Below are 27,229 nucleotides of genomic sequence, written 5' to 3' on the forward strand. Positions count from 1 at the left end.
GTGAAGCACCGTTATCTCCAATTTAGAACAGAATGAAGTGCATCTAATCTAGCACAGTTAAAACCAACTTAATAATTAAAATACATGTAGCAGCAAAACATATTCATATAGCAGCACAATGATATCCACGTGGGGAGTCCTATAAAGTGCAATTACCAGAAGCAGGTAGGCATGAGAGCATATAAGTCTGTGAGTCCGAAATGACCGTAGCAACTCCTGCACTGCAACCGCTGGCCCTCCGCACTGGATCTCCCGGTTTAGTCGAGATTTGGATTCAGCCCCATATTTTTTCTGCAACATCTAGAAAGAATCTTTATTTAGTAAGTTCAAACTAATTCTATAATATGAATAGATTTAATGTCAAATTTATTATTTGAGACCTATCCATTGAAGTGCCTCCTTTTAGAAAACACTCTCTCTCTCTCTCTCTCTCTCTCTCTCTCTCTCTCTCTCTATATATATATATATATATATATATATATATATATATTTATTTATTTATTTATATGGCACCACAAGGGATCCACAGCGCCCAAGTACATAAATGGAATGATCAAAACAGGAAAACAGTGGCTTACAGTTGAAGGCAATATAGGACAAGTGCAGGTAAAATAAACATAGCTACAGCAGCAGACGACACAAGGTGGCATAAAACCTTGGGATTTGGTGCCGTTGAAGATGGTTTAAGTAAGAGAAAAATAAGCACATGATGGTTGACGACCCTGCTCATGAGAGCTTACATTCTAAAGGGGAGGGGTAGATAGACAGGGGTGACACAGATGTGGTAGACAGTGAGTGAGTAACAGATTAAGCTGGGTTTGGTGAATATACTGTATAGTGTGTGTGTGTGTGTGTATATATATATATATATATATATATATATATATATGTATGTTGTGTGTGTGTATATAATTTACACATGTACTCACTAGTGCAATGTTGCTGCCATCCTCTCTATACTATTATTTCTGTATTACTACATATGTTTTATTTGCTAATGTTTTCTATTACTACATGTGAAAGCACATTGCATTTACTTCTGTAAATGTGTTTGTATGACTGTAGGAAGGAAAAATCAGATTTCACGGCACATTCTTTCTGTCTCTGATTCCCATCTTTCATCTCCTCCGGTGCTTTCTTACCTAATTATCATCCTCGTTAAGATTTGATTGTTTAAACTAGACACTTTCCCTCCAGTCAGATCACTGCACATTTTTTGTCTACATTTTCCGCTGACCTCACGATTCAGCAAATCTGTAAAATGCAGCCCATAAAACTTGATGTGCCCACTGCAGCTTATACTGAGCCATAATTATTATTTAGAACCCCGGACCTGGTTCCTAGTATTTTAAAGCAATTTATAAACCAGGGGATTATAATGTAGCATTTTACTGAAGTTCTGGAGGTTTCTTTCTAGATCACTGTTTTGCAACCAAGTTGGATTGTAGCAATTGAAAGGGTTTTGGCTCTTGCAGTTAACCAAGCTCACACTATATTTGTTAATATGTTAAGTAATTTTGTGTTTAAAACAACCCTCCTCACCCACTGTATGTTTGAGTACTTTGTTATTACATAGTTTCTCTGACGTCCTAGTGGATGCTGGGGACTCCGTAAGGACCATGGGGAATAGACGGGCTCCGCAGGAGACTGGGCACACTAAAAGAAAGATTTGGTACTAGCTGGTGTGCACTGGCTCCTCCCTCTATGCCCCTCCTCCAGACCTCAGTTAGATTTCTGTGCCCGGCCGAGCTGGATGCACACTAGGGGCTCTCCTGAGCTCCTAGAAAGAAAGTATATATTAGGTTTTTTATTTTACAGTGAGACCTGCTGGCAACAGGCTCACTGCAACGAGGGACTAAGGGGAGAAGAAGCGAACCTACCTGCTTGCAGCTAGCTTGGGCTTCTTAGGCTACTGGACACCATTAGCTCCAGAGGGATCGACCGCAGGACCCGTCCTTGGTGTTCGTTCCCGGAGCCGCGCCGCCGTCCCCCTTACAGAGCCAGAAGCAAGAAGATGGTCCGGAAAATCGGCGGCAGAAGACTTCAGTCTTCACCAAGGTAGCGCACAGCACTGCAGCTGTGCGCCATTGCTCCTCATACACACTTCACACTCCGGTCACTGAGGGTGCAGGGCGCTGGGGGGGGGCGCCCTGAGCAGCAATAATATCACCTTGGCTGGCAAAATAACCACAATATATAGCCCCAGAGGCTATATATGTGGTAATTACCCCTGCCAGAATACAGAAAAAAGCGGGAGAAAAGTCCGCCGAAAAAGGGGCGGAGCCATCTCCCTCAGCACACTGGCGCCATTTCTCCCTCACAGTTCCGCTGGAAGGAAGCTCCCTGACTCTCCCCTGCAGTCTACACTACAGAAAAGGGTAAAAAAGAGAGGGGGGGCACAGATTTGAGGCGCAGTAAATATTATAGCAGCTATAGGGGACATAATTCAGTTAGTCCCTGCATTATATAGCGCTCTGGTGTGTGCTGGCATACACTCTCTCTGTCTCCCCAAAGGGCTTTTGTGGGGTCCTGTCTCCTTTAAGAGCATTCCCTGTGTGTGTGTGCGCGGTGTGTCGGTACGGCTGTGTCGACATATTTGATGAGGAGACTTATGTGGAGGCGGAGCAGATGCCTATAAATGTGATGTCACCCCCTGCGGGGCAGACACCTGAGTGGATGGACTTATGGAAGGAATTACGTGCAAGTGTCGACTCCTTACATAAAAAATTTGACGACATGCCAAATGCGGGACAGCCGGCTTCTCAGCTCGTGCCTGCCCAGGCAATTCAAAGACCATCAGGGGCTCTAAAACGCCCACTACCTCAGATGGCAGACACAGATGTCGACACGGATACTGATACCAGTGTCGACGACGATGAGTCAAATTTAATGTCCACTAGGGCCATTCGTGGCATGATTGAGGCAATGAAAGAGGTTTTACACCTTTCTGATATAAACCCAGGTACCACAAAAAAGGGTATTATGTTTGGGGAGAAAAAACTACCAATAGTTTTTCCCCCATCTGAAGAATTAAATGAAGTGTGTGAAGAAGCGTGGGCTCTCCCTGATAAGAAATTGGTGATTTCAAAAAAATTACTAATGGCGTTCCCTTTCTCGCCAGAGGATAGGTCACGTTGGGAAACTCCCCCTAGGGTGGATAAAGCGCTCACACGTTTGTCTAAAAAGGTGGCACTACCGTCTCCGGATACGGCCGCCCTAAAGGAACCTGCTGATAGAAAGCAGGAGGCTATCCTAAAGTCTATATATACACACACTGGTGTTATACTGAGACCAGCTATTGCTTCAGCGTGGATGTGCAGTGCTGCTGCTGCTTGGTCAGATTCCCTGTCAGAAAATATTGACACCCTGGACAGGGACACTATATTGCTAACCGTAGAGCATATAAAAGACTCAGTCTTGTACATGAGAGATGCACAGAGGGAGATCTGCCGGCTGGCATCTAGAATAAGTGCATTGTCCATTTCTGCTAGGAGAGGCTTATGGACTCGGCAGTGGACAGGGGATGCAGATTCTAAAAGGCACATGGAAGTTTTGCCTTATAAGGGTGAGGAGTTATTCGGGGATGGTCTCTCAGACCTTGTTTCCACAGCAACAGCTGGGAAGTCAGCATTTTTACCCCATGTCCCCTCACAGCCTAAGAAAGCGCCGTATTATCAGGTACAGTCCTTTCGACCCCAGAAAAACAGGCGGGGAAAAGGCGGGTCCTTTCTGTCTAGAGGCAGAGGAAGGGGAAAAAAGCTGCACCACGCAGCAGGTTCCCAGGAACAAAAGTCCTCCCCCGCTTCTTCCAAGTCCGCCGCATGACGGTGGGGCTCCACAGGCGGAGCCAGGTACGGTGGGGGGCCGCCTCAAAAATTTCAGCGATCAGTGGGTTCGCTCACGGGTGGATCCCTGGATCCTTCAAGTAGTATCTCAGGGGTACAAGCTGGAATTCGAGGCGCCTCCCCCCCGCCGTTTCCTCAAATCGGCCTTACCGACAACTCCCTCGGGCAGGGAGGCTGTACTAGAGGCAATTCACAAGCTGTATTCCCAGCAGGTGATAGTCAAAGTACCCCTACTTCAACAAGGACGGGGTTACTATTCCACACTGTTTGTGGTACCGAAACCGGACGGTTCGGTGAGACCCATTTTAAATTTGAAATCCTTGAACACATACATAAAAAGATTCAAGTTCAAGATGGAATCGCTCAGGGCGGTTATTGCAAGCCTGGACGAGGGGGATTACATGGTATCCCTGGACATCAAGGATGCTTACCTGCATGTCCCAATTTACCTTCCTCACCAGGAGTACCTCAGATTTGTGGTACAGGATTGTCATTACCAATTCCAGACACTACCGTTTGGACTGTCCACGGCACCGAGGGTGTTTACCAAGGTAATGGCAGAAATGATGATACTCCTTCGAAAAAAGGGAGTTTTAATTATCCCGTACTTGGACGATCTCCTAATAAAGGCGAGGTCCATGGAGCAGTTACTGGTCGGAGTAGCACTATCTCGGGAAGTGCTACAACAGCATGGCTGGATTCTAAACATTCCAAAGTCACAACTGGTTCCTTCCACACGCTTACTGTTCCTGGGGATGATTCTGGACACAGAACAGAAAAAAGTGTTTCTCCCGCAGGAGAAAGCCAAGGAGCTGTCATCTCTAGTCAGAGACCTCCTAAAACCAAAACGGGTATCGGTGCATCACTGCACACGAGTCCTGGGAAAAATGGTGGCTTCGTACGAAGCAATTCCATTCGGCAGGTTCCATGCAAGGACCTTCCAGTGGGACCTCTTGGACAAGTGGTCGGGATCGCATCTTCAGATGCATCAACTGATAACCCTGTCTCCAAGGACCAGGGTGTCTCTACTGTGGTGGCTGCAGTGTGCTCATCTTCTAGTGGGCCGCAGATTCGGCATACAGGACTGGGTCCTGGTGACCACGGATGCCAGTCTTCGGGGCTGGGGCGCAGTCACACAGGGAAGAAATTTCCAGGGACTTTGGTCAAGTCAGGAGTCGTCCCTACACATAAACATTCTGGAACTGAGGGCCATTTACAATGCCCTAAGTCAGGCAAGGCCCCTGCTTCAAAACCAGCCGGTTCTGATCCAATCAGACAACATCACGGCAGTCGCCCATGTAAACCGACAGGGCGGCACAAGAAGCAGGGTGGCCATGGCAGAAGCCACAAGGATTCTCCGATGGGCGGAAAATCACGTACTAGCACTGTCAGCAGTGTTCATTCCGGGAGTGGACAACTGGGAAGCAGACTTCCTCAGCAGACACGACCTACACCCGGGAGAGTGGGGACTTCATCCAGAAGTCTTCTTACTGTTGATAAACCGCTGGGAAAGGCCACAGGTGGACATGATGGCGTCCCGCCTCAACAAGAAGCTAAAGAGATATTGCGCCAGGTCAAGGGACCCTCAGGCGATAGCTGTGGACGCTCTAGTGACACCGTGGGTGTACCAGTCGGTCTATGTGTTCCCTCCTCTGCCCCTCATACCAAAGGTGCTGAGAATAATAAGAAGGCGAGGAGTAAGAACGATACTCGTGGTTCCGGATTGGCCAAGAAGAGCTTGGTACCCGGAACTTCAAGAAATGTTATCAGAGGACCCATGGCCTCTACCGCTCAGACAGGATCTGCTACAGCAGGGGCCCTGTCTGTTCCAAGACTTACCGCGGCTGCGTTTGACGGCATGGCGGTTGAATTCCGGATCCTAAAGGAAAAGAGCATTCCGGAGGAAGTCATTCCTACGCTGATAAAAGCCAGGAAAGAAGGAACCGCAAACCATTATCACCGCATTTGGCGAAAATATGTTGCGTGGTGTGAGGCCAGGAAGGCCCCTACAGAGGAATTTCAGCTGGGTCGTTTTCTGCACTTCCTACAGTCAGGAGTGACTATGGGCCTAAAATTGGGTTCCATTAAGGTCCAGATTTCGGCTCTGTCGATTTTCTTCCAGAAAGAACTGGCTTCACTGCCTGAAGTTCAGACTTTTGTAAAGGGAGTGCTTCATATTCAGCCCCCTTTTGTGCCTCCTGTGGCACCTTAGGATCTCAATGTGGTGTTGAGTTTCCTAAAATCACGTTGGTTTGAACCACTTAAAACCGTGGATCTCAAATATCTCACGTGGAAAGTGGTCATGTTATTGGCCTTGGCTTCGGCCAGGCGTGTGTCAGAATTGGCGGCTTTGTCATGTAAAGGCCCTTATCTGATTTTCCATATGGATAGGGCAGAATTGAGGACTCGTCCCCAGTTTCTCCCTAAGGTGGTATCAGCTTTTCACTTGAACCAACCTATTGTGGTGCCTGCGGCTACTAAGGACTTGGAGGATTCCAAGTTACTGGACGTAGTCAGGGCCTTAAAAATTTATGTTTCCAGGACGGCTGGAGTCAGGAAAACTGACTCGCTTTTTATCCTGTATGCACCCAACAAAATAGGTGCTCCTGCTTCTAAGCAGACTATTGCTCGCTGGATTTGTAGCACAATTCAGCTGGCGCATTCTGCGGCTGGATTGCCGCATCCTAAATCAGTGAAAGCCCATTCCACGAGGAAGGTGGGCTCATCTTGGGCGGCTGCCCGAGGGGTCTCGGCTTTACAACTTTGCCGAGCTGCTACTTGGTCAGGGGCAAACACGTTTGCTAAATTCTACAAATTTGATACCCTGGCTGAGGAGGACCTTGAGTTCTCTCATTCGGTGCTGCAGAGTCATCCGCACTCTCCCGCCCGTTTGGGAGCTTTGGTATAATCCCCATGGTCCTTACGGAGTCCCCAGCATCCACTAGGACGTCAGAGAAAATAAGAATTTACTCCCCGGTAATTCTATTTCTCGTAGTCCGTAGTGGATGCTGGGCGCCCATCCCAAGTGCGGATTGTCTGCAATACTTGTATATAGTTATTGCCTAACTAAAGGGTTATTGTTGAGCCATCTGTTGAGAGGCTCAGTTGTATTTCATACTGTTAACTGGGTTTAATATCACGAGTTATACGGTGTGATTGGTGTGGCTGGTAAGAGTCTTACCCGGGATTCAAAATCCTTCCTTATTGTGTCAGCTCTTCCGGGCACAGTATCCTAACTGAGGTCTGGAGGAGGGGCATAGAGGGAGGAGCCAGTGCACACCAGGTAGTACCAAATCTTTCTTTTAGTGTGCCCAGTCTCCTGCGGAGCCCGTCTATTCCCCATGGTCCTTACGGAGTCCCCAGCATCCACTACGGACTACGAGAAATAGAATTACCGGTGAGTAAATTCTTATTTTCTCCCCTTCTGACATTCCAGGAGAAAATGAAGGGTAAGAACAAACTTGTGCCACGACTCCTTGGGATCACTAAGGAATCGGTAATGAGGGTGGATGAGAAAACAAAGGATGTGCTCCAAGAATGGCCTCTGACAACGGTTAAACGCTGGGCTGCCTCCCCAAAAAGCTTTACCCTGGTATTTAACCATCTACCCATGACACCTGTGACAGTATAATACTTGGTCTTTGACTAAATGAATAAATAACATTAATACCTGTTGCTGGATATATGGATGCATGTACCATAACCGTTTAGTACATTGTTGTAAAAATGATGTGCAAGTTTTCAAAGACAAGGTTTTCTTTATCCTTCTTTTTATTCCATTTTCCTTCTACCTTGTTTTATATTTTTTGTATTTATCTATGGAGTTCAGCGTCCGTGCGGGATGCTGGCCAAACTCAGACGTTTTTTTAAAGGGGCAGTCATTTACAAAGCTAAACCATGCCTGGTAAATGAATGTCCCTTTAAAAATGTCAGATTTCGGCTGCATCCCACATGGCCGATGAACAGGGTCAAAAGGATTACAGGTACAAAAGGTTGACATAGCAATAGTCAACACAAGTTTTGGGGTTTTTTTTTTTTAATTTTTTTCATTTTTTGCTCATGGTCTACGATTGGGAATAGTTACCTTGCCCAAAGCTTGGTGAGCGAAGCGAGCCCACGAGGGTCTATGTCAGTGGTAGCCAACCCTGGTCCTCGAGAGCTACCAACAGTTCACGTTTTCTAGTTCACCTAGCAGTTATTACTAACGGACACATTTTAAAAGAACCACAATTTGAGCTAATGACTTCACTTGTGATTCTGGTAGGAGACCTGGAAAACTAGAACTATTGGTAGCTCTCGCGGACTAGGGTTGGCTACCCCTGGTCTATGTTACTACTAAGTAGGGTCACAGGTGGGGAAACATGCAAAATGACACAAACTTGTGTCTACCATTTCCATGTTGAACTTTTGACCCTGTTGACCTTTTCTATTGTCGACCTTTTACCTGTCGACCTAATGTCTGTCAGCCTTATGGTGTTGACTTGTTGACTAATAACTGTAGATCTTTTATACCACACTAGATTTATCTCTGTAGTAACGTTTGTGATTATCCATAATGATTTATTTAATCAGATTATCCAGTGTGCACTGTCACCTGTCTGTGTTTCAAGCAATTCAGGATGATTTTAGAAAGACTGGGACATCCACTATGTAATGTGTCCATTGCTTTATAACATCTCCCTTTAACTGTTTCATCTTGTCCCAGATCATTGAACCTACTGGTTGCAGTTGAATACACTAGTTTTCTTTACTTCGTATTGGTCATTTATGCGACTCCCATTTCATGCATTATATGATTATTAATCATAGTTTCTCTTTTCCCGATCAGGATTTTGGAGAGTATCAGGAGAGTTACTATTCTGTACAAACCACAGAAGGGGAACAGATATCCCAGCTCATCGCTGGATACATTGACATCATCCTCAAGAAGGTAAAGCCACTTTTATTGGAACTAATCATGTCATTAAACAGCATTTCATTGTAAATGTATGATCAGGAATGTCTATTTGTTAATACTCAAAAAAAGCAACAAGAGCAAGCGAGTTCAGGGACTCCGTAGTCGAAATTTTGTAAAACCTCAAACTTTATTAATATCCGATTAAAAAATGAAATGATCAACAGGATTCTTTATTGTAACAAAATATTTTTAAAAACAGTGTGTTAGAAAGCGTTAGTGAAGTGTGTTTTGGAAGGTAGCTGTGTCTGATGCAGCATACACCATATCCTGGCATTTCTAAAATTATTTTGCAACAATAAAGGATTCTGTTAATTATATAAAGTTTAACAGGATACTAATAAAATGGGTTTTAAACATTTCTTATATTGAGTCCCTAGTGCACCACATGATAGGAACTTACTTTCTCTTATTTTCTGAATGTTTGTTTGTGTAAAAACAGTTCACTTGATAGCACATTCAAAATATTATAACAGAGTTTGTACTGAGCATTGGCACAGAGAGGATATGATCATTGTTGGTGCAGGAAAATCAGATGTTTGTATAATAGTACGGTGCTGTAGAGTATTCTGGCACCCATTATAATATGTTTACACACATCAGCTGTCTGATATTTCTTTCTGGCAGCCACATTCATCCTATTTATAAGAAGTTTAAAGCTGGGCATACACTATACAGTTATCTGGCAGACCTTCTGTCCAATCTGGCTGGTTGGAATAAAAATCTGGTAATGTATGGGAGCAAATGATAACCAACCAGTTGCTCCCAAACAGCGGAAAACAGACAAAATGGTCATTCAGACAAAGGCCGGGATGTAATGAAGTCCGAGTTCGGCGGCCGTGCGGGATGGCGTCCGAACTCAGACATTATTTTAAAGTGGCAATCATTTACAAGGCATGGTTTAGCCTTGTAAATGATTACCCCTTAAAAAAAAATGTCCATGTTCGTCTGGCATGCCGCACAGAACTCGAACTTCATTACATTTCCGCCCATACTGTTCTGATGAATCACATTTTCTCATACATTACATGGACGGCTGGGTGCATGTGTGTAGTTTACCTTAGGATAAGTGAGAGCACCAGGATGCCCTTTGGGAAGAAAGCAAGCCAGCGGAGTCCGTGTGATAATCTGGGGAATGTTCTACTGGGAAATATTGGGTCCTGGCATTCATGTAGATATTACTTTGACACTCATCACCTACCTAAACATTGTTGAGGACCAAGTGCACCCCTTCATGGCAACCGTTTTCACTGATGGCAGTGCCCTCAATCTGCAGGATAATTTGTCACATTGCAAAAATTGTCCAGTAATGGTTTAAAAAAACATGGCAAGAAGTTCAAGGTGTTGGCTTGGTCTGCAAATTTCCCATATCTTTATCCGATCGAGCATCTGTAGGATGTCTTAGAAAGACCAGTCCACGCCATGGAGGCCCTACCTGCAGCTTACAGTACTTCAAGGATCTGCTGCAAACGTTTTGGTCCATATACCACGGGATACCTTCAGAGGTCATGTGGAGTCCATGCCTTGCCGGGTCTCAGCTTTTTGGGTGGCAGGAGGGGGACCTACACAATATTAGGCAAGTGGTTTTAGTGTTATGGCTGATGTTATAAACAAGAACATTTCCTCATATAGTATAAACAAAAGGTAAGTTTAGCTGTTCTATAATTTGGAAAATTTAACCATAAGACTATTTTTTTTTTTAATATCTTTATTGATTTTCCATGAGACATTTAACAATTCTTTGAATCTTGATTGTGATTCTTGTGAACTCCTACTTCTAGAAACAGAGTAAAGACCGCTTTGGACTAGAGGGGGATGAAGAATCCACCATGTTAGAAGAGTCTGTTTCACCAAAAAAGTGAGTATTTTAATGTTATCTGTTACTGAAGATATTCTGTGACCAAAGGCCACCTGATAATTAAATAATGATAATTAAAAAGTTTGGACATTAAGTTGTCTTTTATTTATGCACTCTTGATGTAATTATAAATACTTTTCTGTCACCCAGATCCACTATCCTTCAGCAGCAACAGGTCACTCGGCCCGGTAAGCCTGAACATGGTACTGTCGCCCTGCCAGCCATTATACGCTCAGGATCAAGTGGCCCAGAAACGTTCAACATAGGCAGTATGCCGTCAGCACAACAGCAGCTTACTACAGGCCAGATGCACAGAGGTCACATGCCACCACTGGTAAGCACAGAAATTTGAAAATGAAGCATGATTCACTGGTCCATGAGGTGTTGTAAATGTAATGAAAATAAACTGACTTCACTGTGGGATTGTGTCATCATAGAGATGATGAACAGAAGTATATGTATATGGCATGCATTAATTATACAGTATTTCTTTATACAGGAAATTTATTTTACATTGGTGAAAGCAGACATAGGGGTGCATTTCCAAAGGATTTGATCTGTGGCACATATATTAGTACCGTGTGTGTGTGTATATATAGATAGATAGATAGATATCGTGTACTGCTGTTATTTTGTCCTGACGACGGGGCTTTGAGCCCCGAAACGTTGACAGTTGGGAATACAAGTTTTTTTGCTATACTGTCTCTGAGTGCCGTTTATGGTTGGAGTTATATATATATATATCTATGTATATATATGTGAATATCTATCTATCCATCCATCCATCACATTTGGACTTCTGACCATTGACCCTCCTTTTGCAGCTGTAACAGCTTCCACTCTTCTTGGAAGGCTTTCCTCGAGATTTTGGGTGTGTTTCTGTGGGAATTTGTGGCCATTCATTCTGTAGAGCATTTATGAGGTCTGGCACTGATTTTGGACGAGTAGGCTTTGCTCGCAATCTCTGTTCCAGTACATCCCAAAGGTGCTCGATGGGGTTGAGGTTAGGGCACTATGCGGGCCAGTCAAGTTCTTCCACATCAAACCATGTCTTTATTGTCCTTAACATACTGTAACAAGGTCCTAGCGCTACCCAAGCCACCAAGCTTAACTAATATTTATATCTAGATAATTAATTATAATGCAGATCCCAATTTAGCAGTACTGTCCTGCCAAAAATATATAGCACAAAGGAAGATAAAATCAATAGATCAGTTTATCAAGAGCGCATTGACAATTTATTATAATAAATTGCCATAAAAGATTACACAATTTGAATGACCACAATGAAAGTTACATACAGTAATATTCTATATTAGCAGTAAAGAACCTATTACTCCTGTAATGAATAAGGAAATAAATATAGTCACCAATTGTTCATAAAAATCCTTATTCAACTGGATCCAGTCCTTTTAATGTGCATATAGGCTAGCCAATTTGTTACTTGTGAAAGCTTTAATGAACTGTAGTAACTGACAGAAATTACCATATTCACTGTTCTCTATCACTGTTGACAACACCACCATCTCCCCAGTTCCTCAACTCCACTGCTTGGGCGTCACTCTTGACTCCTCCTTCTCCTTTGCACCCCAAATCCATGCTCTGGCGCAATCCTGTTGGTTCCAGCTACGCAACATTGCTTGCATCAGGCCATTTCTCTCCCAGAGTGCAACTAAACTTATCATCCACTCACTGGTCATCTCACGGTCCTCCACTCCGCAACTAGGCTTATCTTCCTCTCCCGCTGCTCCACATCTGCCACTCTCCTTCGACAAAATCTGCACTGGCTCCCATTCCTCTACAGCAGGCATTCCCAACCACGGTCCTCAAGGCACACCATCAGTGCAGGTTTTAGTGATATCCAGGCTGCAGCACAGATGGTTAAATCAAAATAACTGAGCTACTAATTAAGTCACCTGTGCTGAAGCCTGGATATCACTAAAACCTGCACTGTTGGTGTGCCTTGAGGACCGTGGTTGGGAATGCCTGCTCTACAGAATACTCTTCAAACTCCTCACATACAAGGCCATCTCTAATTCCACTGCTCCCTACATCTCCAACCTCCTCTCCCTACATACTCCCTCCCGCCCACTATGGTCGGCCAATGACCTTTGCCTCTCCTCTACCCTGGTCACTGCTTACCATGCTCGATTTCAAGATTTTGCCTGTGATGCACCCCTTCAGTGGAACACGCTCCCACGCTCCATTGGACTCTCCCCACCTTGCAAAGCTTCAAACGGGCACTGAAAACCCACCTATTCATCAAAGCGTACTCTTCCGCTGCATAACCTGGTCCTGAGGCTGCTCCTCCATCCCCCTGCCTCATGCCTTGAACATCTCTGCTTTGCTTACATCCTACCATCAGGCTACATCCCGCTTGCTTGCAGCTTATGTCATCTGTCTGTCGCCCCTTCCCACTAGATTGTTAGCTCTTCAGAGCAGGGCCCTCTTTCCTCTTGTTGTCAAAGCCCTCTTCTCGACACATTTCACTCACAGCTCTCTGCTACTCAGCGACCATCTTTACCCGCTTTTTCTCCTGCTGGTAAAGGCTCATCTCTATCTATGGCCGCCAGCCCCAAGTAGTACGGTGATTACTCCCTTGCTACTCCCGTCTAAGCTGTATTATATTTTGAGAATTGTGGTGCTCTTTGTTACCTGTACTCTATTTTTGTTATTTATTTACTGTAATGTTAAGTTTTGTCTCCCTGTACTGTCCTTTGTACGGCGCTGCGAAACACTTGTGGCGCCTTATAAATAAAATGTAGTAATAATAATACTTCAATGACCTGAAATAACTGACTGAAATAACCATAAATCAATTACCAGAAATGGTGGTGGGAAGACAAAAAATTTTGTGTACCGAAAAGCATTGAAATAGGAACATTGATAACTTGAAAGCTATCTCGAAATGGAAAAGTTACAATGAAAATGAACAGAAAGAGAAGCTGGGGATCAGGGCTGCTGGCGACACCCCAGAAACAAAAATGACACTTGGCAGCATCTCATGAGTGTGTTATAAGAGAAAATAATTATTTTTAATATGTTGACAGTTACATCCAAGTCATTGATAACCTAATAACTAGAAAATTTAAACCCTGATACCTCAGCAATTGTGTGTGTATGCTTTGTGTATATGTATGTATGTATGTAGTGTTTCTCTGACGTCCTAGTGGATGCTGGGACTCCGTAAGGACCATGGGGGGGATAGCGGCTCCGCAGGAGACAGGGCACAAGAATAAAAGCTTTAGGATCAGGTGGTGTGCACTGGCTCCTCCCCCTATGACCCTCCTCCAAGCCCCAGTTAGATTTTTGTGCCCGAACGAGAAGGGTGCAGGCTAGGTGGCTCTCCTGAGCTGCTTAGAATAAAAGTGTATTTTAGGTTTTTTATTTTCAGTGAGTCCTGCTGGCAACAGGCTCACTGCATCGTGGGACTAAGGGGAGAAGAAACGGACTCACCTGCGTGCAGAGTGGATTGGGTTTCTTAGGCTACTGGACATTAGCTCCAGAGGGACGATCACAGGTTCAGCCTGGATGGGTCCCGGAGCCGCGCCGCCGGCCCCCTTACAGAGCCAGAAGAGCGAAGAGGTCCGGTGAAATCGGCGGCAGAAGACGATCCTGTCTTCAGACTAAGGTAGCGCACAGCACCGCAGCTGTGCGCCATTGCTCTCAGCACACTTCACACTCCGGTCACTGAGGGTGCAGGGCGCTGGGGGGGAGCGCCCTGAGACGCAATATAACAGATGATACCTTAGGTTGGCAAAAGAATACATCACATATAGCTCTTGGGCTATATGGATGTATTTTAACCCCTGCCATTTTTACAGAAAAGAGCGGGAGATAAGGACGTCGTGAAGGGGCGGAGCCTATCTCCTCAGCACACAAGCGCCATTTTCCCTCACAGCTCCGCTGGAAGGACGGCTCCCTGACTCTCCCCTGCAGACTTGCTACAGAATCAGGGTAAAAAAGAGAAGGGGGGGCACTATTGGCAGCTAAAAATTATATAAACAGCAGCTATAAGGGAATAACACTTATATAAGGGTATTCCCGTATATATATATAGCGCTTGGTGTGTGCTGGCAGACTCTCCCTCTGTCTCTCCAAAGGGCTTGTGGGGTCCTGTCCTCTATCAGAGCATTCCCGGTGTGTGTGCTGTGTGTCGGTACGTGTGTGTCGACATGTATGAGGAGGAAAATGATGTGGAGGCGGAGCAATTGCCTGGGTTAGTGATGTCACCCCCTAGGGAGTCGACACCTGACTGGATGATCGTATTTAAAGAATTAAGTGATAATGTCAGCACTTTGCAAAGAACGGTTGATGACATGAGACAGCCGGCAAATCAATTAGTGCCTGTCCAGGCGTCTCAGACACCGTCAGGGGCCCTAAAACGCCCGTTACCTCAGTGGGTCGACACAGACCCAGACACAGATACTGAGTCTAGTGTCGACGGTGAGGAGACAAACGTAATGTCCAGTAGGGCCACACGTTACATGATCACGGCAATGAAGGAGGCATTGAACATTTCTGACACTACAAGTACCACAAAGAAGGGTATTATGTGGGGTGTGAAAAAACTACCAATAGTTTTCCCTGAGTCAGATGAGTTAAATGAGGTGTGTGAAAAAGCGTGGGTTTCCCCGACAAAAAACTGCTAATTTCTAAAAAATTATTGGCACTATATCCTTTCCCGTCAGAGGTTAGGACGCGTTGGGAAACACCCCCTAGGGTAGATAAGGCGCTCACACGTTTATCTAAACAAGTAGCGTTACCGTCTCCTGATACGGCCACCCTCAAAGAACCAGCAGATAGAAGGCTGGAAAATATTCTTAAAAGTATATACACACATACTGGTGTTATACTGCGACCAGCAATCGCTTCAGCCTGGATGTGCAGTGCTGGAGTCGCGTGGTCGGATTCCCTGACTGAAAATATTGATACCCTGGATAGGGACAATATACTGTTAACTATAGAGCATTTGAAGGATGCATTACTATATATGCGTGATGCACAGAGGGATATTTGCACCCTGGCATCAAGAGTAAGTGCTATGTCCATTTCTGCCAGAAGAGCGTTATGGACGCGACAGTGGTCAGGCGATGCGGATTCCAAACGACATATGGAAGTATTGCCGTATAAAGGGGAGGAGTTATTTGGGGCTGGTCTATCGGACCTGGTGGCCACGGCAACGGCTGGAAAATCCACCTTTTTACCCCAGGTCACTTCACATCAGCAGAAAAAGACACCGTCTTTTCAAACTCAGTCCTTTCGTTCCCATAAGTACAAGCGAGCTAAAGGCCATTCCTTCCTGCCCCGGGGCAGAGGAAGGGGAAAAAGACTGCACCATGCAGCCGCTTCCCAGGAGCAGAAGCCCTCCCCTGCTTCTGCCAAGTCTTCAGCATGACGCTGGGGCTTTACAAGCAGACTCAGACATGGTGGGGGCCCGTCTCAAGAATTTCAACGCGCAGTGGGCTCACTCGCAAGTGGACCCCTGGATTCTACAGGTAGTATCGCAGGGGTACAAACTGGAATTCGAGGCGTTTCCCCCTCGCCGGTTCCTGAAGTCTGCTCTACCAAAGTCTCCCTCCGACAGGGAGGCAGTTTTGGAAGCCATTCACAAGCTGTATTCCCAGCAGGTGATAATCAAGGTACCCCTCCTACAACAGGGAAAGGGGTATTATTCCACGCTGTTTGTGGTACCGAAGCCGGACGGCTCGGTGAGACCAATTTTAAATCTGAAATCCTTGAACACTTACATAAAGAGGTTTAAATTCAAGATGGAATCACTCAGAGCGGTGATAGCAAACCTGGAAGAAGGGGACTATATGGTGTCTCTGGACATCAAGGATGCTTATCTCCACGTCCCAATCTACCCGTCTCACCAAGGGTACCTCAGGTTTGTAGTACAAGACTGTCATTATCAGTTTCAGACGCTGCCGTTTGGGTTGTCCACGGCACCTCGGGTATTTACCAAGGTAATGGCCGAAATGATGATTCTTCTTCGAAGAAAAGGCATCTTAATTATCCCTTACTTGGACGATCTCCTGATAAGGGCAAGGTCCAGGGAACAGTTAGAAGTCGGAGTAGCACTATCTCAGGTAGTGTTACGTCAGCACGGGTGGATCCTAAATAATCCAAAATCGCAGCTAATTCCTACGACACGTCTACTGTTCCTAGGAATGATTCTGGACACAGTCCAGAAAAAGGTGTTTCTCCCGGAGGAGAAGGCCAGGGAGTTATCCGAGCTAGTCAGGAACCTCCTAAAACCAGGCCAGGTGTCAGTGCATCAGTGCACGAGGGTCCTGGGAAAAATGGTGGCTTCTTACGAAGCGATTCCATTCGGAAGATTCCATGCAAGAACTTTTCAGTGGGATCTACTGGACAAATGGTCCGGATCGCATCTTCAGATGCATCAGCGGATAACCCTGTCGCCAAGGACAAGGGTGTCTCTTCTGTGGTGGCTGCAGAGTGCTCATCTACTAGAGGGCCGCAGATTTGGCATTCAGGATTGGATCCTGGTGACCACGGATGCAAGCCTGAGAGGCTGGGGAGCAGTCACACAGGGAAGAAATTTCCAGGGCTTGTGGTCAAGCATGGAAGCATCTCTTCATATAAACATTCTAGAACTAAGGGCCATTTACAATGCCCTAAGTCAAGCGAAACCCCTGCTTCAGGGTCAGGCGGTATTGATCCAATCGGACAACATCACGTCAGTCGCCCACGTAAACAGACAGGGCGGCACGAGAAGCAGGAGGGCAATGGCAGAAGCTGCAAGGATTCTTCGCTGGGCGGAAAATCATGTGATAGCACTGTCAGCAGTGTTCATTCCGGGAGTGGACAACTGGGAAGCAGACTTCCTCAGCAGACACGACCTCCACCCGGGAGAGTGGGGACTTCACCCAGAAGTCTTCCACCTGATAGTAAACCGTTGGGAAGAACTATACTCGTGGTTCCGGATTGGCCAAGAAGGACTTGGTACCCGGAACTTCAAGAGATGCTCACGGACGAACCGTGGCCTCTACCTCTGAGAAAGGACCTGCTCCAGCAGGGGCCTTGTCTGTTCCAAGACTTACCGCGGCTGCGTTTGACGGCATGGCGGTTGAACGCCGGATCCTGAGGGAAAAAGGCATTCCAGATGAAGTCATCCCTACCCTGGTCAAGGCCAGGAAGGACGTAACCGCAAAACATTATCACCGCATTTGGCGAAAATATGTTGCGTGGTGTGAGGCCAAGAAGGCCCCTACAGAGGAATTTCAACTGGGTCGTTTCCTCCATTTCCTGCAAACAGGACTATCTATGGGCCTAAAATTAGGGTCCATTAAGGTTCAAATTTCGGCCCTGTCGATTTTCTTCCAGAAAGAGCTGGCTTCAATGCCTGAAGTTCAGACATTTGTAAAAGGGGTACTGCATATACAGCCTCCTTTTGTGCCTCCAGTGGCACCTTGGGATCTCAATGTTGTGTTGAGTTTTCTAAAGTCACATTGGTTTGAACCACTCACCACTGTGGACTTCAAATATCTCACATGGAAGGTGACGATGCTGTTAGCCCTGGCTTCAGACAGGCGTGTGTCAGAATTGGCGGCTTTATCATATAAAAGTCCTTACTTAATTTTTCATTCTGACAGGGCAGAATTGAGGACTCGTCCTCAATTTCTACCTAAGGTGGTTTCTGCATTTCACATGAACCAACCTATTGTGGTACCTGCGGCTACTAGGGACTTGGAGGACTCCAAGTTGCTTGACGTTGTCAGGGCCCTGAAAATATATGTTTCCAGGATGGCTGGAGTCAGAAAATCTGACTCGCTGTTTATCCTGTATGCACCCAACAAGCTGGGTGCTCCGGCTTCTAAGCAGACGATTGCTCGTTGGATTTGTAGTACAATTCAGCTTGCACATTCTGTGGCAGGCCTGCCACAGCCAAAATCGGTAAAAGCCCATTCCACAAGGAAAGTGGGCTCATCTTGGGCGGCTGCCCGAGGGGTCTCGGCTTTACAACTTTGCCGAGCAGCTACTTGGTCAGGGGCAAACACGTTTGCGAAATTCTACAAATTTGATACCCTGGCTGAGGAGGACCTGGAGTTCTCTCATTCGGTGCTGCAGAGTCATCCGCACTCTCCCGCCCGTTTGGGAGCTTTGGTATAATCCCCATGGTCCTTACGGAGTCCCAGCATCCACTAGGACGTCAGAGAAAATAAGATTTTACTTACCGATAAATCTATTTCTCGTAGTCCGTAGTGGATGCTGGGCGCCCATCCCAAGTGCGGATTGTCTGCAATACTTGTATATAGTTATTGTTACAAAAATTCGGGTTATTATTGTTGTGGGCCATCTTTTCAGAGGCTCCTTTTCGTTTTATCATACTGTTAACTGGGTTCAGATCACAAGTTGTACGGTGTGATTGGTGTGGCTGGTATGAGTCTTACCCGGGATTCAATATCCTTCCTTATTATGTACGCTCGTCCGGGCACAGTATCCTAACTGAGGCTTGGAGGAGGGTCATAGGGGGAGGAGCCAGTGCACACCACCTGATCCTAAAGCTTTTATTCTTGTGCCCTGTCTCCTGCGGAGCCGCTATCCCCCCCATGGTCCTTACGGAGTCCCAGCATCCACTACGGACTACGAGAAATAGATTTATCGGTAAGTAAAATCTTATTTTTCATGGTCAACATTTCACTTACACTGGTAAATTAACCACAAACGTGCTTTATTACATATCGACGTTTCAGTGACATTGACCCCTTCATAGTCAAGATCCCCAAAACGTCAATATGGAATACAGCACGATTTGTGGTTCATTTACCAGTTTAAGTCTCATGAGTGCCTCCTACCATCCATGCTATGCTTATATAGGGGTGCAATACCTTAAGGAGGGCACCCAAGCAATGTAATACTGTCTGGGGTGTCAGAGTGCCAGGGCAATCGAAGGTATATGTGTGTATATAGAGATGTATAGAATATATATGTAAAATTATGGAAAGAACTATATTTCGTACAGATCCTGCTAAGACCCTTTCTTTCCCAGTCAGCTTTTTCCTCACAGAGTGCAATTATGTGCCGTTGGACATTGTCCAATGCTTAATGAAGTCAATCAGTCGCCTAATGACACCTAATCATGCAAAAGTAAATACATTTTCAATCATGTGTGTTCTAATTAATTCCAGCGCAGCTATTGGTTAGTAGTTCAAGTAAACTAATCTCAGTTCACTGAACTGCAATAAATTTAGGGAATCTCTATAGGGAACCTAAAAACACTCTTGCATCCACATATAAAGGAGGAACTGGTGGCATGTAAGTTTGTGGTTGGTCTGCAAAGTAAAACTTTATCAGGAAAGAGAGGGGAAGAAACGCTTTAATCCCTTAATGACCAGAGATAGTTTACCTAACAACGACTTGATTTTTACATTTGTCGTTTGCTTTGATTGGAATACATTTTAGTTTACAAGTCTAATCAAGCAAATGTAATGTGTTTGTGTGGGTGTGGTATGGTATGCCGGCGGCCGGGCTCCCGGCGACCAGCATACCGGCACCGGGAGCCCAACCGTCGGCATACCGACAGCGTGGGGAGCGCAAATGAGCCCCTTGCGGGCTCGCCCAGCTGCGGGCACGGTGGCGCGCTACGCACGCCACGCTATTTATTCTCCCTACAGGGGGGTCGTGGACCCCCACGAGGGAGAATGTGTCGGTATGCCGGCGCCGGTATACTGTGCGCCGGGATCCCGACATTCGTCAACCAGAAGACCACCTGTTTATGTGTGTGTATATAATATATATATATATATATATATATATATATATATATATATATATATATATATAATATATTTCCGCTGCAGGGTACACTGGGCTTCACAAGGAATGACATTGGGGTGTAGAGTAGGATCTTGATCCGAGGCACCAACAGGCTCAAAGCTTTGACCTTCTTCCCAGAATGCCTAGCGCCGCCTCCTCTATAACCCCACCTCCGGGCACAGGAGCTCAGTTTTGTAGTTGACATCTCCATCACCTCCCCCAACGGCGCTGCACACTCCTGCGCCCTGGTTGCCGAGTACCTACAGTGGAGGCTCCGGTTTTTCTTCCTGTTAGTCACACACACGACCGCTGTTCTCCTGGATCACGTAGCCTCACTCAGGGAGGAGGTAAGTGGGAGCCGCTGTAAATCACGATCCCGCGCGGCCTGTGGGAGGCAGGCCGCGCGCTGGCGTGGACACTGTGGTAGTACAGGAACCCCACTAGACCACCAGGGCAAGGGCACAGGTCGGTTTTCTCTCATAAAACCGTTTTTCTCTAACGTCCTAGTGGATGCTGGGGACTCCGTAAGGACCATGGGGAATAGCGGCTCCGCAGGAGACTGGGCACAGCTAAGAAAGAATTAGGACTACCTGGTGTGCACTGGCTCCTCCCACTATGACCCTCCTCCAGACTTCAGTTAGAATCCTGTGCCCGGCCGAGCTGGATGCACACTAGGGGCTCTCCTGAGCTCCTAGAAAGAAAGTATATGTTAGGTTTTTTATTTTACAGTGAGATCTGCTGGCAACAGACTCACTGCAGCGAGGGACTAAGGGGAGAAGAAGCGAACCTACCTAACTGGTGGTAGCTTGGGCTTCTTAGGCTACTGGACACCATTAGCTCCAGAGGGATCGACCGCATGGAACCGGCCATTGGTGTTCGGTCCCGGAGCCGCGCCGCCGGTCCCCTTACAGAGCCAGAAGCAAGAAGAATCCGGAAAATCGGCGGCAGAAGACATCAGTCTTCACCAAGGTAGCGCACAGCACTGCAGCTGTGCGCCATTGCTCCTCATACACACTTCACACTCCGGTCACTGAGGATGCAGGGCGCTGGGGGGGGCGCCCTGAGAAGCAATAAATACACCTTGGCTGGCAAATATATCACAATATATAGCCCCAGAGGCTATATATGTGATAAATACCCCTGCCAGAATCCATAAAAAAGCGGGAGAAAAGTCGGCGAAAAAGGGGCGGAGCTATCTCCCTCTGCACACTGGCGCCATTTTTCCCTCACAGTTCCGCTGGAAGGAAGCTCCCTGACTCTCCCCTGCAGTCTACACTACAGAAAAGGGTTAAAAAGAGCGGGGGGGCACTAAATTTAGGCGCAAAATACATATATAGCAGCTATAGGGGATATAATTTAGTTAATCCCTGTATTATATAGCGCTCTGGTGTGTGCTGGCATACTCTCTGTCTCCCCAAAGGGCTTTGTGGGGTCCTGTCTTCTGTCAGAGCATTCCCTGTGTGTGTGCGGTGTGTCGGTACGGCTGTGTCGACATGTTTGATGAGGAGCCTTATGTGGAGGAGGAGCAGGTGCCTATAAATGTGTTGTCACCCCCTGCGGGGCAGACACCGGAGTGGATGGACTTGTGGAAGGAATTACGCGAAAGTTTCGACTCCTTACATAAAAAATTTGACGACATGCCAAATGTGGGGCAGCCGGCTTCTCAGCCCGTGCCTGCCCAGACGTCTCAAAAGTCATCAGGGGCTCTAAAACGCCCGCTACCTCAGGTGACAGATACAGATGTCGACACGGATACTGATACCAGTGTCGACGACGAAGAGACTAATGTAATGTCCAATAGGGCCACTCGTTATATGATTGAGGCAATGAAAAATGTTTTACACATTTCTGAAGTGACCCCAGGTACCACAAAAAAGGGTATTATGTTTGGGGAGAAAAAACTACCAGTAGTTTTTCCCCCTTCTGAAGAATTAAATGACGTGTGTGAACTAGCGTGGGCTTCCCCTGATAAAAAATTTGTAATTTCAAAAAAATTATTAATGGCGTACCCTTTCCCGCCAGAGGATAGGTCACGTTGGGGAAACACCCCCTAAGGTGGATAAAGCACTTACGCGATTATCAAAAAAGGTGGCACTGCCGTCCCAAGATACGGCCGCCCTAAAGGAACCTGCTGACAGAAAGCAGGAGGCTCTCCAAAAAGCTATATATACACACACTGGTATTATACTGAGACCAGCTATTGCCTCAGCATGGATGTGCAGTGCGGCAGCTGCATGGTCAGACTCCCTGTCAGAGAACATTGACACCCTAGACAGGGACACTATATTGCTAAACGTAGAGCATATTAAAGACGCTGTCTTTTACATAAGAGATGCACAGAGGGATATTTGCCGGCTGGCATCAAAAATAAGTGCACTGTCCATTTGTGCCAGGAGAGGGTTATGGACCCGGCAGTGGACAGGGGATGCAGATTCCAAAAGGCACATGGAAGTTTTGCCTTTATAAGGGTGAGGAGTTGTTCGGGGATGGTCTTTCAGACTTAGTTTCCACAGCAACAGCTGGGAAGTCGGCATTTTTGCCACATGTCCCCTCACAACCAAAGAGAGCACCGTATTATCAGGTGCAGTCCTTTCGCCCCCAAAAGAGCAGACGGGGTAGAGGCGCGTCCTTTCTGCCCAGAGGTAGGGGAAAAAAGCTGCAGCATATAGCCACTTCCCAGGAACAAAAGTCCTCCCCCGCTTCTTCTGCTAAGTCCGCCGCATGACGCTGGGGCTCAGCAGGCGGAGCCAGGTACGGTGGGGGGCCGTCTCAAAAACTTCAGCAATCAGTGGGCTCGCTCACAGGTAGATCCCTGGATCCTTCAAGTGGTATCTCAGGGGTACAGGCTGGAATTCGAGACATCCCCCCCCCCCCGCCGTTTCCTCAAATCTGCCTTACCAACGACTCCTTCAGAAAGGGAGGCTGTGTTAGAGGCAATTCACAAGCTGTATTCCCAGCAGGTGATAGTCAAGGTGCCCCTACTTCAACAAGGACGGGGTTACTATTCCACACTGTTTGTGGAACCGAAACCGAACGGTTCGGTGAGACCCATTTTAAATTTGAAAGCCTTGAACACATATTTGAAAAAATTCAAGTTCAAGATGGAATCGCTCAGGGCGGTTATTGCAAGCCTGGAAGAGGGAGATTACATGGTATCTCTGGACATCAAGGATGCTTACCTGCATGTCCCCATTTACCATCCTCACCAGGAGTACCTCAGATTTGTGGTACAGGATTGTCATTACCAATTCCAGACGTTGCCGTTCGGCCTGTCCACGGCACCAAGGGTATTTACCAAGGTAATGGCCGAATTCTGGACACGGTCCAGAAAAAAGTGTTTCTCCCAGAGGAGAAAGCCAAGGAGCTGTCGTCTCTAGTGAGAGGCCTCCTGAAACCAAAACAGGTGTCGGTGCATCATTGCACGCGAGTCCTGGGAAAGATGGTAGTTTCCTACGAAGCGATTCCATTCGGCAGGTTCCATGCCAGAACTTTTCAGTGGGACCTGTTGGACCAATGGTCCGGATCGCATCTTCAAATGCATCGGTTGATAACCCTGTCTCCAAGGACCAGGGTGTCTCTGCTGTGGTGGCTGCAGAGGGCTCATCTCAGAGAGGGCTGCAGATTCGGCATACAGGACTGGGTCCTGGTGACCACGGATGCCAGCCTTCGGGGCTGGGGGGCAGTCACTCAGGGAAGAAACTTCCAAGGACTTTGGTCGAGTCAGGAGACTTCCCTACACATAAATGATCTGGAACTGAGGGCCATTTACAATGCCCTAAGTCAAGCAAAGCCCCTGCTTCAAAACCGGCCGGTTCTGATCCAGTCAGACAACATCACGGCGGTCGCCCATGTAAATCGACAGGACGGCACAAGAAGCAGGGCGGCGATGGCAGAAGCCACAAGGATTCTCCGTTGGGCGGAAAATCACGTGTTAGCACTGTCAGCAGTGTTCATTCCGGGAGTAGACAACTGGGAAGCAGACTTCCTCAGCAGGCACGACCTCCACCCGGGAGAGTGGGGACTTCATCCAGAAGTCTTCCAACTGATTGTAAACCGTTGGGAAAGGACACAGGTGGACATGATGGCGTCCCGCTTAAACAAAAAGCTGGAAAAATATTGCGCCAGGTCAAGAGACCCTCAGGCGATAGTTGTGGACGCTCTAGTGACACCGTGGGTGTACCGGTCGGTTTATGTGTTCCCTCCTCTTCCTCTCATACCCAAGGTACTGAGGATAATAAGGAGAAGAGGCGTAAGAACTATACTCATTGTTCCGGATTGGCCAAGAAAAGCTTGGTACCCGGAACTTCAAGAAATGATCTCAGAGGACCCATGGCCTCTGCCGCTCAGACAGGACCTGCTGCTGCAGGGGCCCTGTCTGTTCCAAGACTTACCGCGGCTGCGTTTGACGGCATGGCGGTTGAACGCCGGATCCTAAAAGAAAAGGGTATTCCGGAGGAAGTCATTCCTACGCTTATTAAAGCTAGGAAAGATGTAACCGTACAACATTATCACCGCATATGGCGAAAATATGTTGCGTGGTGTGAGGCCAGGAAAGCCCCAACGGAGGAATTCCAGTTAGGTCGATTTCTGCACTTCCTACAGTCAAGGGTGACTATGGGCCTAAAATTGGGTTCCATTAAGGTCCAGATTTCGGCTCTGTCGATTTTCTTCCAAAAAGAACTGGCTTCACTGCCTGAAGTTCAGACATTGTCAAGGGAGTGCTGCATATTCAGCCTCCTTTTGTGCCCCCAGTGGCACCGTGGGACCTCAACGTGGTGTTGGGTTTCCTAAAGTCACATTGGTTTGAGCCACTCAAAACCGTGGATTTAAAATATCTCACGTGTAGAGTGGTCATGCTTTTGGCCTTGGCTTCGGCAAGGCGGGTGTCATGTAAAAGCCCCTATTTGATTTTCCATATGGATAGGGCAGAATTGAGGACTCGTCCCCAATTTCTTCCTAAGGTGGTATCAGCTTTTCACTTGAACCAACCTGTCGTGGTGCCTGCGGCTACTAGGGACTTGGAGGACTCCCAGTTACTGGACGTAGTCAGGGCCTTGAAAATTTATGTTTCCAGGACGGCTGGAGTCAGGAAGACTGACTCGCTATTTATCCTGTATGCACCAAACAAGATGGGTGCTCCTGCTTCAAAGCAGACTATTGCTCGCTGGATTTGTAGCACAATTCAGCTTGCGCATTCTGTGGCTGGCCTGCCACAGCCTAAATCTGTAAAAGCCCATTCCACGAGGAAAGTGGGCTCTTCTTGGGCGGCTGCCCGAGGGGTCTCGGCTTTACAACTTTGCCGAGCTGCTACTTGGTCAGGGGCAAACACGTTTGCAAAATTCTACAAATTTGATACCCTGGCTGAGGAGGACCTTGAGTTCTCTCATTCGGTGCTGCAGAGTCATCCGCACTCTCCCGCCCGTTTGGGAGCTTTGGTATAATCCCCATGGTCCTTACGGAGTCCCCAGCATCCACTAGGACGTTAGAGAAAATAAGATTTTACTCACCGGTAAATCTATTTCTCGTAGTCCGTAGTGGATGCTGGGCGCCCGTCCCAAGTGCGGACTGTCTGCAATACTTGCATATAGTTATTGTTAACTAAAAGGGTTATTGTTGAGCCATCTGTTGAGAGGCTCTGTTATGTTCATACTGTTAACTGGGTATAATATCACGAGTTATACGGTGTGATTGGTGTGGCTGGTATGAGTCTTACCCGGGATTCAAAACCCTTTCCTTATTGAGTCAGCTCTTCCGGGCACATTATCCTTACTGAAGTCTGGAGGAGGGTCATAGTGGGAGGAGCCAGTGCACACCAGGTAGTCCTAATTCTTTCTTAGCTGTGCCCAGTCTCCTGCGGAGCCGCTATTCCCCATGGTCCTTACGGAGTCCCCAGCATCCACTACGGACTACGAGAAATAGATTTACCGGTGAGTAAAATCTTATTATTTAAGGCCCCCAGTACCCGGTGGTGAAGTCCAGCAGGGTAATAAGGCTTTGACCTGTAGCCCCTCCCTCAACCCCAGGGTGCCATTTAGAGTAAATGTTCCCACCCTGGAGCTGCATATCTCTCTCCCTCACTCCCTCTCAGCGTTTGGGCGCCATTAGGACAAGCTGAGCTGATCCTGGGACTGTTTGGGCAAATCCTCCTCTGTAAAGCCGCCCTCCTGTCAGCGCTGTGCATTTTACAGGACACTTAAGTATTCTACATGTCTGCTGACAGTGTTAGATAAGAAAAAGTGCATTTAGTCAGGGTTATATAGTACAAGTACCCTGTGATATACATCCAGTCTTTACTGTGCATTGTTATGTCTATTAAGTGTATAGCTATACTTAGTACTACTATGTATTGCTAGTCCAGTGCAGTTTTATTGCATGTCATAATTTCTGCAATGTACAAACTGTGACTCTGTGTGTTTGCATATAGCTGCTGTGTGACCTCCATTTTGTGTATCTCACCCAGATTGCTATCCCTATATTCTATAACCTGAGGGGGCTAAGTGTGTCAGGTTTATCATTAATAATAGGATTTTAATACCTACCGGTAAATCCTTTTCTCCTAGTCCGTAGAGGATGCTGGCGACTCCAAAAGGACCATGGGGTATAGACGGGATCCACAGGAGCTTGGGCACACTAAAAAGACTTTTACTGGGTGTGAACTGGCTCCTCCCTATATGCCCCTCCCCCCGACCTCCGTTATAGGAACTGTGCCCAGGAGAGACGGACATTTCGAGGAAAGGATTTTTGTTAAACTAAGGGTGAGACACACACCAGCCCACACCACAAACATAC

At 46.9% G+C, this 27,229-nt stretch overlaps 1 protein-coding gene across 4 annotated transcripts in view; it reads left to right on the forward strand.

The window, feature by feature from the left end:
- TLN2 (talin 2) overlaps positions 1-27,229 on the forward strand; it is a 701,648-nt gene that overhangs the window by 403,788 nt on the left and 270,631 nt on the right. For all 4 annotated transcript variants that reach the window (XM_063926512.1, XM_063926511.1, XM_063926513.1 and 1 more), the window contains exons 11-14: positions 7,282-7,437; positions 8,674-8,775; positions 10,581-10,657; positions 10,808-10,991. In XM_063926512.1, the coding sequence (XP_063782582.1) occupies positions 7,282-7,437; positions 8,674-8,775; positions 10,581-10,657; positions 10,808-10,991 (519 nt within the window). The remainder of the gene's footprint in view (positions 1-7,281; positions 7,438-8,673; positions 8,776-10,580; positions 10,658-10,807; positions 10,992-27,229) is intronic.

Source organism: Pseudophryne corroboree, chromosome 6 (assembly GCF_028390025.1).
Source record: "Pseudophryne corroboree isolate aPseCor3 chromosome 6, aPseCor3.hap2, whole genome shotgun sequence".
In the NCBI taxonomy this organism is placed as follows: Eukaryota; Metazoa; Chordata; class Amphibia; order Anura; family Myobatrachidae; genus Pseudophryne; species Pseudophryne corroboree.